Below are 20,317 nucleotides of genomic sequence, written 5' to 3' on the forward strand. Positions count from 1 at the left end.
TAATAACCAGTTGCTAAACAAGCTCTTATACAGCCTCATATGCTGAAGTCACCACCATGTTCTCTGTGCAATCCATACAAAACGAGTCAAATAATCTAAAGAGCCAACAGTAACTCAAAATATATAAAACACTAAGTCCAGGTAAGATTTGAAGAGACATGCCTACTGCTCATGCTAAAGAGATACAGAGGCAGAAATATGGAGAATTAGTTCTGGATCTGAAATGCACACATGCAGTTATTATGAAACAAGTTGTACTTGTGTTACAGTGATATTATTAGGATCTTCAAATACCCATGACAAGAATATGTGCATTTGGAGGATCTCTGGGCACAAGTTAATATAGGCTTATGAATATATTGCTTAAAAATACCTAGAACTATGGGGCATTTTGTTATTTAAAAAAATGCAACACAGGGGCACCTGGCTGACTCAGTCAGCTAAGCACTGACTTCAGCTCAGGTCATGATCTCAGGGTCCTAGGACTGAGGCTTACATTAGGCTTCCTGCTCAGCAGAGAGTCTGTTTCTCCCTCTCCCTCTGCCCCTCCCCCCAGTCATGGGATCTCTCTCTCCTGCTCCAATAAATAAATGAAATCTTAAAAAAAAAAAATGCAACACAGATCAGTCTTGGGTTTAGTTTTGAAGAAACTCAGTTTTTTCTACTGGATTTGAGGGTAAGAAAATAAATCTCTCAGGATTTAAACACAAATTCTATACTTGATACTCTACTCATATTCTATACATTTCATATATAAATTAGAGACTAATACTTCTCTCATTTTCTCAGTGGGCAAAGAAAATACTTCTCATTTTGAACTTTGCTGTAAATTAAAATAATTCAATTTCAGTTTTCAAATTCAATTTGCAAAGTAACTGAAACAAAGCTTATGAATATCGAAAATAATGTGGACCACCATACATGCAGTATGTTTGAGATCTCACAAACTCTATGGACTTTAACTTACAATATAAATGGTCCATCATAGACAGCCCGATACTAGCTTTTGGCATTCAAAGTACAGATGTCCATGTTGGCAAAGAAAGCACTTTCTCAAAGGACTTTCAGATGATTCTTTACAGGCTTCCAGGTATCCTCATATCAGGGAACTGTGAACTGGTCTGCAGACTGTCTAGGTATGGGGGTCTGTTGAATGATGAAGCAAGCATGGAGCTCTATAGCTATCTTTCTATACTTGGAGGTTTGAGCTTTTCACATTTGCCTCTAATCAAAATACAGAGTAGAATCTGTCTACTGCTTCCTAATGGGGACAGGAACAAAGCTTTGGATTCTAAAGGTGTGAATATGCCCCTGAAATTAAAAGAGTTCCACTATGTCTGCCAGCTGTGATCTTCAGAGAAAAATGATAGTGACAACAGCGTAGGGTGACTTCCCCTCACAGCATTAACTTGAAGGCGAGCATAGTGCTTCCACCACTAGCCAGATCTGAATTCTTGTTCTGGATCCTGCCAGAAGCCTTTACCATTAGTGCTGACCATGAGCAGAGCAGACAAGTGAATGCTGTAAAGGACATGGTTTCCTATGTCATATCTACTATGAGAAAGAGGTCCCTAAGACTGAGTCCTCTGAATATGGTTCATGTGCTATTATGGGAAATCTACAAACGATTTCCCCAAACTCTGGAATGAGATCTGGTCAAAGAAGGTAACAGAAATGAGGAGAGAGTGAAACAGGAGCAGGCGGTGAGAACCAGTAACAGGGCTGAGAGACTCCAAACCTATGACATACTTCAATAGGTTCTCACTGAAGTGGTACCACTTGAGGTGTTCGAGAACTACCACATCAAGTGGTGGATTCCAAAGGGGCCCTCTGGGAAGTCTTATTTCACACTGCCCATTTACCTATACAATGCAAGAGACTTAATGATTCTACGAAGGATGTGTCATGGATCAAGCCAACTGATCACTGTCAGCACTGGTCATCGTCATGGAATTCCCCAGGGCCAGTCCCAACATATGCTGCCTGAATTAGTACCAAAGGTAGATTTCAGAGCAGATTTCAGGTAAAGCTGATAAATGCCTGACCAGACCTAAACTGGAATGTCTCTGATAATAACGAAACACAAGCCGGTGCATCTGGCTAGCAAAATCTGTCTTCTCGGCCTTGAACAGAAGTTGGAATCTGCCTTGCAAGAATGCACAATACAACATCCGTGAATTAGCTCAAAGAATTTAATACCTGTTGCAATTTTCTCCAATTTAGTATATGAAATAATAACACAGACAGCAATTACCATAAAGAAAAACTTCAGGTGCAATAGCATTAGTTCAACAGCTGGGATCAAGTGTCAGCCCAGAATAACAAATTTCATTCATTTTATCTCCAGCTCTGGAGACATGCTGCTACTAGCTTTAATAGTCAGGAATGTCTGTTGGCTAAATGACTCTGCAGAGCTAGTCAAGTGAGGGCGGCCCGCGACAGTTTAATTGGGCTGCTTGCTAGAACTCTATCTGGGGGCTATAAGCAGTGGACTATAAACGAGCAGAAAGCTGCACTCGATGCTGAGCAGAGCAGCCTACAGGAGGAAAGAAAAAAAGGAGAGCTTCAGATGGCAGGATCTCTCACTGGCGTCAGGTTGGCTACAGGTGAACCGGAGCAGCGTAGCTCCTGCTGCAAAAGAAAGGGGGGCGGGTTAAGGGAGCAATCATTGATCTTGTATTGATTTCTGGACACCGTGTCCTAGATCTACTCCAAGATAGAATGACAGTTTTTGGTTTTGTGCTTGCGAGAGACAAAAATGAACAGCACCAGCCCTACTGGTTTCTGATCATATTTCCTTTAGAAACGTGCCACCCATAGATTTTTTTTTTTTTTTTCAGACAGGGAAATCCAAACAAGTTTATCACTGCAGGAAGAGGGTTAGGGGCTGGTTAATCAGCCATTTGTCTTCACTGCTCTGGATCTGGGAGTCAAGGGGTCGAAACCGAGCACAATTGGGCTCTTTGGTTTTATCTCAGGTAACCCCCCGTCTCTGGTAATTGAACCCATTCCTCGCGGTCAGAGTTCCTGTCACTCATATTCAATGTCTGTCATTACCGAGAAATGCTTCATGTCATATTACACTGACAGAACCACTACAAGCAAGGCTAGCAAGACTCCCCCAGCACCAGAGGTAAGACAATGGGAGCCTCTTTCAGACCAGTGATGTTTAACATTTTATGTGCTGACACTGTGTCTGTAAGCACAATATAATGAAAGTCTAGTAAATGGGAGATAAAAATTCATACTTTCCCTCCTTCAGGGGCTGCCAGGCAATATCAGAAATAAAACAAGTTGGCAGCTCCGACGATACCACTGCACCAGTGCCATGGCAGGCGTTTTCTAAGTGTGGTACGTGGATTTACACACGGACACACTCACCCATGAGCACACACATCCCCATTTGTTTTTGATGTGGCTTGTGTACAAATCTTACTTCTCCCTTGGCAGGGCATGAGTCACTGTCACAGGGTTGCTAACCTCAGAAATCAAACTCTCCTCTGAACGGATTCTGACACTCTCAGACTTTAAAAGAGAGAGAAGAGAAGGCCCAGCAGCGCCTTTAACAAAGAATGACTCCATCATTTCATCTGGAAGTCTCACAATGAGTTCTGAGCAAGAGTATGCCCCTGACGGGGGTTCAAAAGCACAAAGCCCACTCTTGAACACCATCAACTCCTCATTTTCAAGGTCTTCAACCTACTTTTCCAGCTGCACCATCCCTCGTTTCTTCCCATGCAGCTTACATGGAAGCCTCCATGCTCTTTACTCAATCATACTTTGCCTTTTCATGCCCCCGGGCCTTTGCACATTTTCCTTCCCTTTGGGAAGCTTTTCCTCACCTCCCTCCTCCTTCAGGGCCAGCTCATACACTGTGTGGGTCTGAGTTCCCTTAGTAGTCCACAGCTCTCTTTGTGGTTAAGGGCTCTGGAATGATGCTGGGGTAGACTGAGTCCTCATTCTGGCACTTCAGCAAGTTTGTAAACTGTGCCTCTGTTTCTTCAGCCCTGAAATGGGGGTGAACAGTAATATCTACCTCATAGGGCTGCTGTGAAGATAAAATGAGATAATCCATTGTACCAGTTACGATGGTTACCTGGTGATAAGATAGTACCCGGGAGAAGAGTAAGTACTCAATAAATATCTGCTATAATGACAGTAATAAAATAATAATATTATGGTCATTGGTATTCTCAAGGCACTCTGTTTGCATTAATATGACATCTCGGAGAGCCTTGGTGGCTCAGTGGGTTAAGCGTCTGCCTTCAGTTCAGGTCGTGATCTCAGGGTCCTGGGATCGAGCCCTGTGTCAGACTCCCTGTTTAGTGGTGAGTCTGCTTCTCCCTCTCCCTCTAGGATCTCTCTCATTCTCACTCTCTCTCAAATAAATACAAATCTTTTTAAAAAATATGACATCTCATTTTTCTTTGCTTTAGAGTGATTGGTTTCCACTGCTCACTTCTGTTGGATATAGCACCGTGGGAATTAGTACTACCTGAGAATCCGTGAGAAATGCGAACTGCTTGGCCCCACCCGAGGAAGACCTGCAATCTGTGTTTTTCACACCCACAAGGTGATCCTAACCTGTATCCAAAGGACAGTGGGAGGTGGAGGGCTTAGCTTTGGGGACCTGACTTCTTGCTCTGGAAGCCCGGCTCCTTTCCCTCCAGGCCTCTGTGTCCCTGGAAAAGTTCCTTAACATCTTTTTGCCTTGGTTTTCTCCTGTTAAAATGAGGGGTAATTAAAAAAAAAAAAAAAAATACCACTGGGATAAGTTGAGTTAATAAGCATTTAAAAAGTGCCTGGCATGGAGAAGTAGCCACTAGGGACTAGCTAGTACTTTAATTATTCAGGATTAACTGAGGAAATAATATATGAAAAGCACCTGCATGCTTATTAAAAATTCAACAAAGAGTTATGATTTGCAGTAGTATTCATCTGACTGTAAGCCTCCTGCAGCCAGAGACCCTGCCTTAGTGATCTCTGGCCCCTGAGAGCTCAGTAGTAGCTGTTCAGTAAGCAGGTGCTCTGAAGCAAGGTTTGCCACCTGGACTCTGCCATAACTCCAGCGGCCTAGGAGTCAGGTTGGGTATTGATTTGGGGTTGGTGCTTTGCTGGCCAGAAGGCCGAGAAGGGCAACAATTTGCTTTGGCTTCAGCAGCCTTCCTGAAGCCACCGGCTTCTGTGCTATCTTTTGCTAGGATCCCTCCGCTCCAGTTCCAAGGCTGCTTTCACGAAAGGTCACACCCCCCCTAAGCCTGGTAACTTTGGATTTAAAAATCATCTTGACTTGATATTTTAGAGGGAACATGGTAGGCTTAGTGAGTTTACTCTCTCTCTCTCTTTGAATACACCGGGTGTGGGACACCTTTTAACCTATCTGACAAAGCTTTAAAAAAAGCCTCTGCTTCCCAATAGCCTGCGGCCTGCAGCACAGAGTAAGGGCTAGACAGGAGCTATCCATGCTGGGGGAGGCAACCCCACAAAGGGTCATGGTGGCTCAGCACTCCTCTGGCAGAAACCAAACTGTATTCACAGATTCATCCCCTTCTTCACCCCTCCCTGGAGAAAGTCAACACGGGCTGAGGAAGAGACACAACCATCCCGTTCAGCAGCTGGCCTTCCCTGACTGGTCTGCTTCCCTGATCTCTTCCAATAGTCAGGTAAACACCAGACCAAGGGTATCGAAAAGTTGGTTTTGTGGCAAAGGAAGGAACTAACCTGCTTGGAGGAAGTGCCCATTTCAGACAAGTGCCAGGCTGTCACCGTATTAGGAGAAACTGTGCTTCCACAGTAACTATAAATAAGCTAGTCCGCACAGTCGTCCAGCTAGTGGTCCAGCTGGCTCAACAGTCAGAACTGTAACAGTTAGTCTATATGAAGGTTTGCTCTTCCAATAGAAGACAGGATTCCTTCAGAGAATTGTAAGTGAGCCACCATTGGCAGTGAGCAAGAAGTAGCCTCTAAGTGTCGAAATAGGCATTCCTAATGATCCTGCCAGCAAAAAAGAATGGAGTGTGGGTTGTTGTGTGTGTGTGTGAAATTACATTTAAATCTCATGAACAAATAAACAAATTCCATGATCCTGATGATTGTTTCTACTATGGTTCCTTGTAACAAGAGGTTACTGGTGACTCGAGACTTTTTCCCTACTTCTAATAGAGGAATTTAGGAGACAAGAGAATGGAGTAAGCCTTCTTTTGATGGATCCATGGGAGCAACACAGGCAAACCCAGGTAACAGGGAGAGAAGCTGAAATTATAGTGGCATAAAAATAATTCATGTTTCTCTCCAGGGTATTATCACTATCAAATCGTACATAATAATATGTCAGATACAATCCCTGCATTCGGACACAGACCTATTCCCACTATTGCTCTGGAGCAGACCATGGAAAGAGTCTGAGACACCGACTAGACCCCCAGACACTTCACTGCTAACCATTTTCTGGAGCCCTACAATGAACCAGGCATTCAGACAGGACAGTTTCAGATCTCCAAGCACCACATTCTCAATAAAAAAAAAAAAGAATTATCTTCACCAAACCAAGTGGGGAAAGCACGCTGCAAAGAAATTTCTAATGCTGAAATATTGCATTGCCAAATGTTCCTGTCAAGTCGTGGTTTAATTACCTTGGCCCCCATGCCTCTTATAATCACCTGTCATTAGCAACAATGCTTGCATCTGTTTCCACGTCTGTCAGAAATGCCAGGCCGGCTGAAGCCAGGGGAGAAGAAAACTTTTAGTGGGAGATGGCCTCGATTGAAAAAAAGTCACCTGAAAGTTGACCTATCTCCACCCAGGGCCATGCCTCAAAAGATAACCTAAGGAGAGGACGCCTGAGGCAAACACTGGAATGGTACAGAAGCAGATTTTAAATAGGGTTGTTTTGAGATTCCAAGACCAAAGAAGAAAATGTTGGGTCTCCCGTGGCATTTCTGCTTGCCTCCAGAAGTAAGAGAAGTGGTGATGTGTTCTACCTTCTAACATTGTCAGAGTCACTCTGCCCCTGCTGTCCTCTTCAACCCAGCAAGGTCACACCCGGCCCGTACTTCCTCCATTAATTCTCCTCTCCTTCTCCAGGGACTAGGTCTTGTTCTTCTTGCCACTTAGTAGCTGCCACTGCCTCCTCTAGCTGAGCTTTGGATTTTCTCCCAAAGACCAGCTTTGTAATAGGCCACAAGCTCCCTGGAGTCCTCTTGCAGCTCCACATCCCTAAAAACAAACATGGATCCTTTTGTTTTGACATTTTAGCACTTCAAGGGGGCGGGGGCAGGGTGTGATGGTGGAGATATATCATAGGGCTATTCAGAAACCTACAGTATTTTTAGTTAGTGGGTCTGGGTCGTGACTGCTAGGGTTTGCTTCTCTTCCAATACGTTTAATTGGTTCAAGTTAAGGTTTTGTCAATAACTACTTAAGTTTTCTCTGCATTTGGTTTCATTATCTACAAAATGGATAACAGTACCCCACCTTTGTAGGACTTCGGTGAAGAATAAATGTGAATACATACAAAGCACCAATACACAGTAGGTGCTCAATCTCAATCAATACCCGTTGAGCTCCATTTTGATTCCCTCTTTCTCTCCATAAAAACTTTCCCAGCTCCTTCGGGGCTTGTGCTTTGCTTATGGTCAAGGCCATGTACCCATTTCATTTTTCTGGCATAATTAGAATTGAGAGGCCTACCACAGCCTTGAGCACAGGTGGAAACCTTTAAAATACTGGTAAACAGAATTTGAATTTCATTTTTATTCATAGTCAACAAACGCCAGTGTGGAATGATATCTGTCCCCCTACCCTCTCCTGCCACTCCAACCCCCCCTCAACTTCTTCTCCCTCGGGTACCGTACTCTGATCTGGCTGGCTGGCTCCTTCTTCGTGGCTCTGCCCAGCGAGGCTCCCTTAGAGATTCCCTAAGAAGCTCTGGGTCCCCCCAACTGCTCACCCGTTTTTCTCCATAGTGCCCCTCACCTGACATCAGCTTCTTTAACCGTTCACTTGTGTTTGGTCTCTCTCCTCCGTTAGACCCTAAGCTCCGTGGCACAGGAGGCAGGCCGTGCTTCTTGTTCTTCGTTTTATCTCTCGCACCGGATACACAGTAAGTGCTCACTAAGTACCTTCTGAGTGAATGAATGGCACGTTGCTTTCTTCTTAACCACCCACCCATCTTCATGCCACTGGGGAGCCGGACTCAAGATTAATGCCCGGCTCCCATCTCATCAATGCTCAGAGATGCTTCCGTGGCTAAGCGCTGATAGAAACACAACGAACATTCTTTTGAACCCTGCCAGAGAAGGTGATAACCAGCGGAAATCAGGTTTCTGCCCTGAAACAAGGCCTACCAAGGATTTGGGAATGAATCAGTCTTTATACAAAACACCTTTTCCACCCTCACTGGTGCATTCTACCCTCACTCCTGCCCAACCACATTCCCTAGGCACAGTGACCTGGACCCTCTGTCTTCTCCTGGCCCATGAACACTGTGAGCCTTGCTTTAACCAACGTCCCCGCTGTGTTGCTTCTGGCGAGGCAGCCTCTGGGCTCCACTGTGAAGGCTGCAGGGAGGCCACGTTGCTCGTGCTACCCTGACTGGAAGGGTGGAGCCTCTTTCTTCCACTTTCTGAAATGTACAGAACTGTAGCCCTTTTCTGGGCTGGAACCATACCAGGGCCCTTCTTGAATGCAGCCCACTCAGGAGTTCTCCGCTTCATTTTTTGGGCAGCCTGCCTCCTCCCTCTGACCTTCTCTTCTCCTGATCAGTATATTCAGTGATCATTATCTCATTAAGCCATATTTCAGGGCTTGGTCAAGGTGCATCATCTTACCTTAAATGATAATGTCATTTCATTCCAGGAAAAGGTTCAAAACCCTCTCCATACTCTGAGGCAGGTTTAGGGGAGAAAATCATGCTTCTTTTCGAATGAAAGACCCATCCACAGGTTGCCATGTTTCTGATACATATTTTAAAAGAAGATTATTTCTTTTCCCCACAAAGAAACCAGAGAACACTGGATTTCCCTTGATGGTGATTTCAGCAACTCTAGCCACTAACTCCTCTTTCTTAAGATGTGGTCAAGTAGATCCATTCTCTCTCTTTTTCCCTTGTCTTTTTGTATTTAAAAATGGATGGGAGAGAAAACTGTGAACCTTCTCCACATACACCAACAATCCGTGAACACCTCTTCCCTGACAGGCATTAGAGCCAGCTCCCGGGCACTACACTTTGTGCAGGAATCCAGTCTCCATTATTAAGTTTAAAGCTATGGATGAAGAAAACAAAAATGCCCTTATATTACAGATGTGCACTGGGGGCAGTCACTCTAGGGTATTTTACTAGTTCAAGATGGTAAAAGAAATCAGCCATAGCTGGCACCACCACATATTGTTTCAGAAAAATGTACTGTGGAGAATTGACAGTGTACCTATAATTTTAAAAGATTTGCTCATTTAAACCAACCGGCAGTATTTTCTGCCACATAATGGAGAAATTCACAGGATGCTGGGCCCCCTCACGGCTTCTGTGGCTATAAAAGCCCCTTCATGCTGGATTTTTTATATTTGGTAAATTAATAGTTTACTGTTCCAAGATTCCTATGTGTTTATATTATTGCTTTTCTAATATAAAAGTTTGCAGTTGTTATGGAAACATATGGTAACATTTGCTGCTAAATTTTAAATGCATTTTCTACCCCTGTTACACACCTGAAATGAAGCCAAAAACTCTCTTTGCTTTACATTAGGGTGAAATTCAAACTGGTCTGGGTGACTATAAATGGTTACTGTTTGTCTTGGCTCCTACCTGTATCAGATTTAGACTGAGGAATCTTAGGGAAGAAATTACACGGGATAAAATGGATATTTCAAAATTACAAGGCCTGCAATTCCAGTGGCTCCAAATATCAGCTTTCTGTTTCATCTCAGCCTGCCAGAGAGAAATGGTGGGGCTGCAAAATAAAAGATCGACAACATTTACTCTCTGGAGCCAAATGCTTCTTGTTTTGATTATACTGGCGGAGAAGGCTGCAGATCCTGATCAGTTAAGTCTTGTTAGCAAATTAAATGGTTGTAGATTACAATGGTGCAAGACATGAGTTTTAGCCCCTGGCTTCAACTGGAAATGACAAAAGGATAAATTCCTTCAGCCCATTTTGTTCTGCAATTTTCCTCCTTGAGCACCTCACAATTCACAAGTAATTGTTTGTGTGGACTTTTGGCCCATGGGAAGGCTGGCTGGGAAACATGCGCTGGACAGGTGTCCTAAGCAGTCCCATTACCCATTTCTCCATGCCTTAACGCCTTATCCAAGTCTCCATGTGCAATGTAACTAGTCATAAATACTACTGAAGAAAACAAAGCAACTTGGCTTAGAAAAACATCAGATGAGAGAGAGATGCAAATTCTTGCCTGCTTGAGCATTTTTCTGGGACTTTCAATCAAGATAAAGCAAGAGTCACAGAAGAGCTTCAGCTTCAAAAATGTGTGCCTCTGGTCTTGCTCTGGGACCCGAGAGACCTAACTCCCATCTATCTCTGGGTCCTGTGGGCTATATTCTTTTATTCATTTCTGCACATTTGTTCAGAGTTGAGATTAATTTTCATAGGTTAACTCTCTGGCTTTTCTTTCTGGGCATATAATCATGCTATTTGCTGAAGAATTTCACTTTACATTTCAATATTAAACAATGTTTCTATCTATTTGAAGTGGATAGGGGAAAGAATCAGGATGCTTTTCTAAGTACGGAAATAGAGAAGTTGCCAAAGATTTTTTTTTGTTCCACAGGCCCTTGGACAGTAAGAAATGTTAAGTCCCCCTGCATAGTACACATTTGGAGGGCTATCTGGCCTCCTATAACTGAAGAGTGATAAGGTGATAAGGTGATACCTTTCCTGCCTCCCTGCCTTTCTGCATCAATTCAAATGAAGAATGTCAAGTTTTAAGACACCTGTTCTAGTATACATCCAGGAGGCTATCTAAGGAAGCCAAGAACTCAGAATATAGTCACAGTAGGGTCTCATCAGCAGTGCAGGGTAGAGTGCTCACAACACATGGAGGGTTACTGCATTATTATATTATGCGTGAGTATATATAATATCTACAATATAAATACTGTATTAATTATATTATGTAACTAACAGGTAAACTGTTATATGCAGTGTTGTATATTTTCATGTTTCTCCATCTTCTTCTTTGAGGACAGGCAGAAGGTACTATTTCTTAAGCCATCAAGATGTAGGAAAATGCAATGATTAAAAAAAGGACACCAGACCCCCACTGCCTGGGCTTGAGTCCTGATTTGGTCACATCAACCTATGGCATTTTTGGTAAATTCTCTAGCCTTTCTGAGTCTTGGGTCCTTCAACAGTAAAATGGAAATATGAGTAGCACTTTAGTTAGCACTTCCTTCACTGGGTTGGCATGAAGAGTAAATAAGGACATATGGGGAAAACATTTAGAAGAGTACCTCGTATAGAATAAAGGGTCCAAGTTAGCTGCTACTGTTAATTATGATGATGATCATCTTCATAACCGACAGCATAATTATGACTGAGATACATATTTCTTGGCCCTTTTGGTTCCTAAGGCCAATGTTTCTTAAACTTTGATATGATCCACTGTCATGATTTTTAGCATTATCCATAAACCACTCTACATTGTATTTCTAGCATTTTTCTTTAAATTAACTTAAAAAATTTTTAACCCCCATACTTCAAGACCGACTTCACCTTTGACCTCATCAATATCATCTGAGAACCATGGATCCAAATGCTAATTATGCTTTTCTAAATCTGAAACAAAATACATTACTCTTAAAAAGTGCTTATGGGGGTATGACAAAAGCACCAGGTGTGCCCCCAGCATATTTTACACTCTAGGAGTGTCTGAACTAGGCCTTGGCATGTTTCAGAAGGGCCTACCTATGCAGGAACAGGGAGGCATTTGAAACTTGGCAGAAGCCCACCACCCATAACTATCTGCGTGGACAATATGCAGCCTTGTCAAGGGACTGGATGTGGATGACGGTCACTAGGCTTACTTCACTAAACACATACTCGAGTCTGAATCCTGTCTTGGTGCTAACGGACTGAAAATAGTTCCCTCTCATCAGCCTAAATTCCCAGCAATGCGAGCATCGTGTTGTTGGGTGGACTGTACACCAGGTGAGGCCCTTGTGAGAGAAAAAAAATGCCACCATATCCAGAAGTCTCGCCCAATCTCAACAGACCAGATTAAATGTATTTTGACCTCTGTGCTAACCCATTTTCATGTGATACATTTGGTACAAGAAAAGATTAATTACTTATGAAAAACAAGCTAACATCTCTACAGCAAATATATTATCGCCATAGAGAATGGGACATAGAGGTTTGTGCTTGCATCATTAGCTCAGCTATAATAAATGAGACACTCCATGTGATGTATAATATAGTAAAGAAAACCCAGCTGTTTGCTTCTGTAGGCAAGTGCATAGGTGCACTGCACCTGAGTCTGCAAACACTTAATAAGCCCTCAACAACAAAGCTGCATCACTCAGAACAGCGATGGCTGAAAACCATTATCCATGGATAATTAACTATGTCAGGACACTGAGGTCCTAACATGAGGTCCTCATAATTCCCCACTAAGGGAAAGACAGTAAGACATTATTATATTACTAATATTTAATAAGAAGGCTGTTCTATTTGTGTGTTATTAATGCAAGCTGTAAGTTACAGCAGCATGTGAATTAGTATTAGGTCTTCTGAGCACTCTATCACTTGAAGGGCAATGCAACCCTTTGAGCTTAAGAACCGTAAAAAAATACTTCTATTTGGGATTAAATTCTTTTTAAATGTTATTTGCAATTTGTTCTGTTTATTTTCCCTCTGATCATATGAACATATCCATGGCGCACATGTATCACTGGAAAAAGCCACCGCTAAAACAACCAATATTGAGGAAGCTGAAAGCCACATACTTGTAAAACATTTCTAGGGAACTCATTTGATCTTGAGAAAAGCCCATCCTTTTGCTCTCTCCAAGTATCCTGGTCATTTTGAGACTCTCCCCTATAACACAAAGTCTTTAAATTGCTCAGTAACAAGGATTTTTTGACGCTTGAAGACAAAAGCCCCTCTCCATTTATTAAGACGACTTCCAACTGTGTGGGGCTGTTCTTTACCTCGTAATTAAAATAGCACCTGAACAGGACCATCTGTGAACATGGATTAAGTTTTTACAAAATGTGAATATCCTTTCTTTTCTGCCAAAAAGCCTCTAAACCTCGTACTTATTTTGTGTGACATACCAACCACCACCACCACAAAAAAAAGAGGTATGCTTAAATAAACTTTTCCTACAATAAAAAGAAACAAGGAAAATGAAAGGAGGGTAAACATTTTGGTCTTCACTGCAACCTTCCATGCCTCAATTAAATCAATAAATTAACGTACAGCTCTGTAATTTGCTCTAAAGAACGAATGAACAGTCTTTGCTTTCTGCTCCTAACATTCTGTCAGTGGATGGCAACCCAGAGACACAGCATGCCACTTAATTTCCCTCTTCCTTTTTCAAATACACACATTTTGGAAAAGACATTATTTATACAAAAGGCTGCCAAGACATTGGGGTAAGATGGATTTGGATATACAGACGATTTCATGAGCTGGTCTTATTTAACCAAAATAAAGTCTCTTTGGGAGTTTTTTGCACAAACTGCAAATCCATAAATGCAGAGATTATAAACATTGATACAGACATTTCTTCCAGAGGGTTTTCTGACCTGATGTTAACTTTACATTAGAAATTCATGTTTCTTTAGAAATGTTGGCTTATTTTAGTGAAATGGTTCCTTTGGTACAGTGGGGGCTGTGATGTCAACCTGGCTGCATTCTAACAGCCCTTATGAAATATTTACAATGAAATTCAGCCACGCATGCGTAACAGCTGACTTTAGCAGCAGCCAGGGTCTATGCTTACTTTTCTCTTTTTATTAAAGGAAAGAAATTGCTTTTATATTTTCCTCTTCTCCAGAAGATCAAACCCACATGTATTTAACAACTTCCCAGACCACACCTCCATGTGGGCCATCAGTCCGGATCAGTGAGACTAAAAGATTATTCTGACCACATGACAACTTTGAGCCATGAAAGAACAGCTGGGTTCCCCCATGGTGGAGCTAGGGATAAGGCCTAAGCTTGAGACTGCAACAGGAGAAATGGTGATCACTAGCAGTAGAGTCCCTGCCCTACTCCTATCCCCAAGAATCAAATCCTTCATCAGATTCAAATTTGCCAACATTTTTGCAGACACCCTTTTTATGGTGACACTATGCACCACATACACCTCATTGACTTCTAAAAACTCTCATGATTTCTCTGTAAAAGGAAAGAGGAGACTGCCAAGTTAGAGGCAAAATAAATAAACAAACAAACAAATACACACAAATATTTCCTCCAAGTAAGAACCCACACAGAGTAGAACAATGTTAAAAGGTCACTGAAGGCAATACCCAGACTGCATTCTGGTGCCCTGGCCCGGTCATTATCTCTATTCTTGAGAAGTATGAGAAAGTTGAGAAGAGTTTTCATTCAAAGAAGGCAGGACTTCCAGTCTATAGCAGAACCCTATCTACACCATCCAGTCCTCAGACAGGTATTGATTAATTAGCCTGAATGTTAAGGTACAAACATTAGAATTTCTGCTAACATTGGGGTGCCTGGGTTGCTCACCTGGTTGAGCGTCCAACTCCTTGTTTCAGCTCAGGTTATGATCTCAGCGTCGTGAGATTGAACCCTACAGTGGGCTCTGCATTCAGCTTGGAGTCTACTTGAGATTCTCTCCTACCCCTCCCCAGGCTCATGCCTGCTCGCCCCTCTAAAATAAATATTTAAATAAGTATATTTAAAAAAGAATTTCCACTAATATTCAAATAGAAGACTTGATAAGCATATACACATAGTCTCCATTTTCCATTTCTCTTGAAGATGCAGAGGACCTAGTAACATAGAGCCAGCCCCCCCTGCAAAGCAGAAGAGCTGCTCCTACTTCTGACAGGGTGTGTACCTCCTGAGCACCTCAGCCCCACCACTCCGGCTTCGTTCATCTGGGGTACCTGCCAGGCCCTGTACACATTTGTGTTTGTAACCTCTTGTCTGAATTCACTAGAAAACTCACAAATATCCAGGTATCATGCTGCTGTCAGTAAGAGCTCCGAAGGACACTTCCTTGGGAAAGCCCGGGGCCTCTTTGGGCACAGCCTCAACATTGCGTGGGCCCTCCTAACCCTCTTGAAACCAGTCTCATTCTCTTAGTTACACAGCCCAGGGCTGATGGGTCATACGCACCTCTGGGTAGATGTGAAAATGCTCTGAAATATCCAGGGAGAAGCCAGCAGCTCACGGAAGGGGCAGAGCTCTCAAGCACTGTTTGTGTATGCTCTGCTCCACCTGGAACGTAGATTTATGCGTGCAGGCGTACCGACTTAACACACCCTCTCTGACTTCCCTGCCACAGCCTGTTCGCGATGCTGCTGGAAGATGCTGTGCTTAATACAGCTCCCGATTCTCAGAGGCCCCTCAGAGCTCTCCAAGCAAGCATAACATGCAGAATTTCAAATGAAGAACCAACAGCAGAAAGATCATTTACAGTAACTCTACAAACAAGCTAAATGAAAGACTTGTGTTCAGTCATTAAAAATAATAATGCTAAAGCCCTAAGGGCTGAAATGTAAAGCTTAGACTTCGTGTGAGGAAGCAGAAAAAGAGTGTGTTTATTATCCCAATAAGATAACCTGCTAATTTATTTAGTAGGCAATTTTAGAGTACATTCGTTCACAGTGAAATCTTACTTTATCAGATTATGTGAACAATAACAACCACAAATAAAATGCTGGTTGCAGCCACGGGCCTTCCAGGGGCTGCTGGGAGGTACCGCTCACTCCCGCCCCTCCACTCTGCCGTCTCCGGCCCAAACCCGGAGTTAGTTATAGAGTTATCTCTCTCACACTTTGCAGATGATGCCTAACATCATGACAACAGAGAAGAGGAAAGGTCTCCGGACCTGCCTACCTACAACAAGTTTCTGTAAAGTAATGAATACAGACAGCTTGGGGACCATCCACCTGCGCTGGCTGCCTCTTCCTGCCTGCAAAGTGAAACCACCAGGGATTGGCAGAAGGTACTTGTCTGACAGGGCCAGGACAGCCTTTCTCCTCAGTGACAGCCCGGGCCTACCCTCTTAAACCTGACCCACCGTAATTCCTTCACAATGCGGCGGCGAGGCAGCTGACAGTAGCAGCTGCAGCTCCTAAGCGAGATGGATGGAATTTTGCTAACTAGTTCCCCAAGTTACATTTTACCTTCAAGATAATTTATGAGCTGCTCTGGAGCCTTGAAGAGACAATATGCTTGCCATAAAATTAACTGTAACAGTCTTGTAGGTTATAATTAACACTGGGAGGGTAGCACCAACTGGATGAAACACATGGCATAATTGATGGTGAAACTGGAAATGAAGCAAGCTAACAAAATCATTACTGTGCACGCTGCTTAGCAAAACCTATGCTTTCCGAGGGTTAATTACAATCGCCTTCCAGGGCCCATATTCCAGTAGGGAAGGGGCCAGAGCTGGGCCGGGGCGGGGCGGGGGGGTGAGGGTGGAGGCTTTGCTGGCAAGGCCACGGGGCACCTGGACGGATACGGAGACTGTCTACAGTCTGGAAAGAGAGGCATGCCCAACCGAGAGCCATGCCGAGCATCTGGCAGCGGGCTTCCCGGAGCTCCGGCTGAGCCCTACGCAGGCCTGCCTTATAGATAGGACTTCATTTTCTCAGTAAACAGCATCTTTTTTTCAGTGAAGTAAAAGATATGGATAAAAAGAAGAGACTCAGAACTTCTAAAATGCCCTTCAAAGGGCTTATGATATTTATTTAGAATACGGCAGAACTCCAGCATTTCAACTTGACGTGGGCATGTCTTAGTGAAAAATGAAGATAATTCCACTAAACCTAAAGGTTTATTGAACTAAAAAGTACCCTGTCCAGAAGAGAGTATGAAGAGAAAGCTAATCAGAAAAGTGTCAATCATTCCCACCTGGCAAAGAAACGCTAAATTGTTCCTTTCGTGCCCAGATACGACATGGCCTGATAAATACCTGAAAGCAGTGACTATTCTAAACACATTGGAATCACTCAAATAATTTCAATAAGTAACATGAGGGTGATTGACCTATTTTTGTTTTTTGATTTGTCGGTTTTGTTTTCTGTCCTGAGACAAGATGCTGAAACTCATTCCGATATGTGATACAACAGTGTCCCCTACAGGCCGACAGAATTGTTCCTCCCCCCCTCCCTCCCCCCAGTACTTCCTCAGCTGAAAGCAGAGTCAAACTTTGATCTGTAACCTGGAATATCCATTACAGGGTAAATTTGTAAAACGCACTGGAGACATCCCAGGATAGAGTAAGATCATGACTCTCCACACACGGTGAATACTTTCCGAGACTTAAGCACACTGTACAACTGGTGACGGACCCATCATAGAGGAGCTAAATGCTACCTGTTCACCTTAAGGGAACCCACTCAAATCAGCCCTGACTAACCAACCCTGCCTCAAAATTTCTCCACTTAGAGGGTTTACAGGTTCTTAGAGGCTAAAATTTGATGTTCCCATTGGCGCCCCTACTCCCACCTGAAAGACTGTAAACAATATAGGAGGAGGACACAGCTATAAAGGTAGTAACTTTCCTTGAAAAGAGAACACGGGCTGGAAATTACTTCTTTACAGAGAGAGGGGCACCCACAACTAAAAAGTGCCGAACGTGCTTAGATATTGGAGGAAAGAAACCTTTGCTAATATACTCATGCCTTTCTCCACCCTGGGTAGGATCCTGGAAGGGCTCTGAGCCCTATTATTGTGGGACCCATGCCAAAGTACTACACGAACCTATGAGTGGTTGTAAAGCCTCACAGCCCAGGTCTGTGCTGGGGCTGCTCTGGCTTGACTTCCATTTCCACCATTAGCCATGTTGCCTTGGGCAAGTTACTCCACCTCGCCATGCCTCTGTTTTCTCACCTCCTAAGCCACTTAAAACACTGGCACTTAGTCTTCAATAAACGTTAGCTGCTATTACTACTAAAATGAGCCCCACTGCAGGTTTCAAGGACAGTGGAGGGAGAAGGGTGACACGGTCAGGTGGAACACCTACCCTACCTCCAGCACTTCCCTGGGATCTAACTTACAGAGAGCACCTTGTCCAGCGGGAGGGTTGCTGAGACCCTGAGTATCAAGCCCCGAGCGAAAAGCCAGCTGGAGAAAGGATTCAAATTGGAGTTCAGGCCTCCGTCTGTCAGTTCTATGTGACAGTGCTTAATTAGTGTGGGGCCTGGCACAGGACAAAATCCATCTAGCATTCATCCCTACACAGGTGTGGTAAGGTGGGGCTCCTACCATGAGGCTGGGGCTTGACATGGGTGGGGGGGGACATACTCTCAAAGGATTAATGTGGCCAGGCTTATTTTTGACTTTTCTGTTTGGATCTAAAGGTGATGGGTAATTTTTCCTGAACACCTAGTGTGCTAGTTCTATTATTATCTCCTGTGCAAGTTACAAATGAGAAAACTGAGCTTCAGAGGGGTTAAGTAACTTCTCTCTAACTGCCTAGAGTTATTACAGACATGGATCCAAGACTCAAACCCAGGCAACCTGCTCAGAATCTATGCTCCCAACCTCCATGCCATGTTAATGAAATTTGCTCTGAAAGAAAACATCCCCCATTCATCATTGAGAATTAAATCCCTCTGGAAAGAAGTATCCCAGATTTTATCCCATGACCCATAATCACACATAAATTTCTCCTCTATTTCTCACTCTTGGAGACAAAATGCTTCCTACCCACTTGCAGCCAACACAATTTTACAATGGAGCAGTCTTCCCCACAACAGCTGGGCATATAGTGAGAGTCACATGGAGAGCACTTCAGAAGAGCCAGCCACTTTCTTCCCTCTCTTCCCCACTTTCTTTGCACAGAAGCCTGACTTAATACTCTTGCACAGCATTTATTGTACTATATTGCATAATACATTTCCCCTAGTCAAGTGTTACTCATCTCTATAACCTCAAGGCCCATGATAGTGTCTGCTACCAGCTCGGTACTCGATAAATATTTGCTGAGTCAATGCATAACTGACAGATCACTCACAGTAACCATAACCACCGTTTATTAAGTTCTGGAGTGCATTAACACGCGCAATCCCCCACCGCCTTTCTTCAAAGGAGATTTTCAGAGTTCCACTTAGGAACACACGTCTTGTCTGTCCTCCCTCTAGAACATAAGCTCCATGAGAGAAGCTCTTCCATCAGTGTTGTTACCACTCCACTTCCAGGACCTGCAACAGTGCTTGACAGCAAGTACTTGACAAATAGCAAGCACTTGGTAAGTATTTGTGGAAGAAATAAATGGATTAATCAATGCCTTTTCAAAAAGTTTAAGAAAGCACTGCCTGTGAGAAATAGTCAGCAACCAATCACAGTCAGAATCTGCCAGGAGTGAAGCTCATACTGAAGCCTGTGTGTTGATTTTATAAATAAGATGCGCAGAAGTCAATTGGCTTTTGTCTCCCATAAAACTGTTCAAATAATGACAGTAACAATGGTAATAACATTAACAACACTGGCCTCCTTAAGATAAGTTGCTGTATCTTGGAGAAAAGGTAACCCTATCTCTAGACTCATTTAATCCTTGCTCTAAATTTATACAATGTTTCAATTCCTACACATTTATGAGGAGGTTTTATGGAGTTACCAGGTTTTATGGAGTAATCTGGTTCAGATACACAAAGGACATTCTTCTGCTAAGGGCAGCAGAAAGCAGTGACTGCAATTATTAAAGGAGATGGGACAGATGTATTAAAAAGGAAAGGAAGAGATGGCAAATGGCAGGCTAGTGCCTTCCTCCTTCTCCCTCGAAGCTTCTTCATGTATTCCGCCCCCGCCCCCAACCCTGCAAACAAATTCAGCCAGTTAGGGTTAGAGTTAGCTACTGGACCGTATTCTTCTAGCTCCAAACTACCTCGGCCAGAAGTAGCAGCCCCTCTCTCTAACGTGAGTGATAGCAGTTGACATGATCAGACGACACCATCACATGTTGTCTCAGAAGATAGTAACCTCAGCTTCGTCATCCCATAGCCTGTCCTCGGGGCTATGCCTGTCCTCAGGGCTAGTGGTTCCACTTCTCATGACCACAGTTTCTGAGGGCAGCAAGCAAATTCTGGCCCAAATGTCAACTCACTAAGGTTGACGCTCATCACTGCACTGATACCATTAAAGGCATATCAGGA

General features: G+C 43.4%; 1 protein-coding gene across 8 annotated transcripts in view; it reads right to left on the reverse strand.

Moving 5' to 3' along the window:
* FTO (FTO alpha-ketoglutarate dependent dioxygenase) overlaps positions 1–20,317 on the reverse strand; it is a 428,690-nt gene that overhangs the window by 178,466 nt on the left and 229,907 nt on the right. Inside the window, exons 9-10 of one of the 8 annotated variants that reach the window (XR_005355776.1) lie at positions 6,981–7,215; positions 2,179–2,631 (exon numbers count right to left, since the gene is read on the reverse strand). The exons of 5 other annotated variants lie outside the window; for them this stretch is intronic. Coding sequence is in view for 2 of the 3 variants with exons in the window: in XM_038531036.1 (XP_038386964.1) it covers positions 2,601–2,631 (31 nt within the window). In the remaining variant the exon portion in view is untranslated. Of the gene's footprint in view, positions 1–2,178; positions 2,632–6,980; positions 7,216–20,317 lie in introns of those variants that run through there. 2 more of the 8 variants (XM_038531038.1, XM_038531036.1) reach the window with 2 other exon arrangements.

This window comes from Canis lupus, chromosome 2, assembly GCF_011100685.1.
Source record: "Canis lupus familiaris isolate Mischka breed German Shepherd chromosome 2, alternate assembly UU_Cfam_GSD_1.0, whole genome shotgun sequence".
In the NCBI taxonomy this organism is placed as follows: Eukaryota; Metazoa; Chordata; class Mammalia; order Carnivora; family Canidae; genus Canis; species Canis lupus.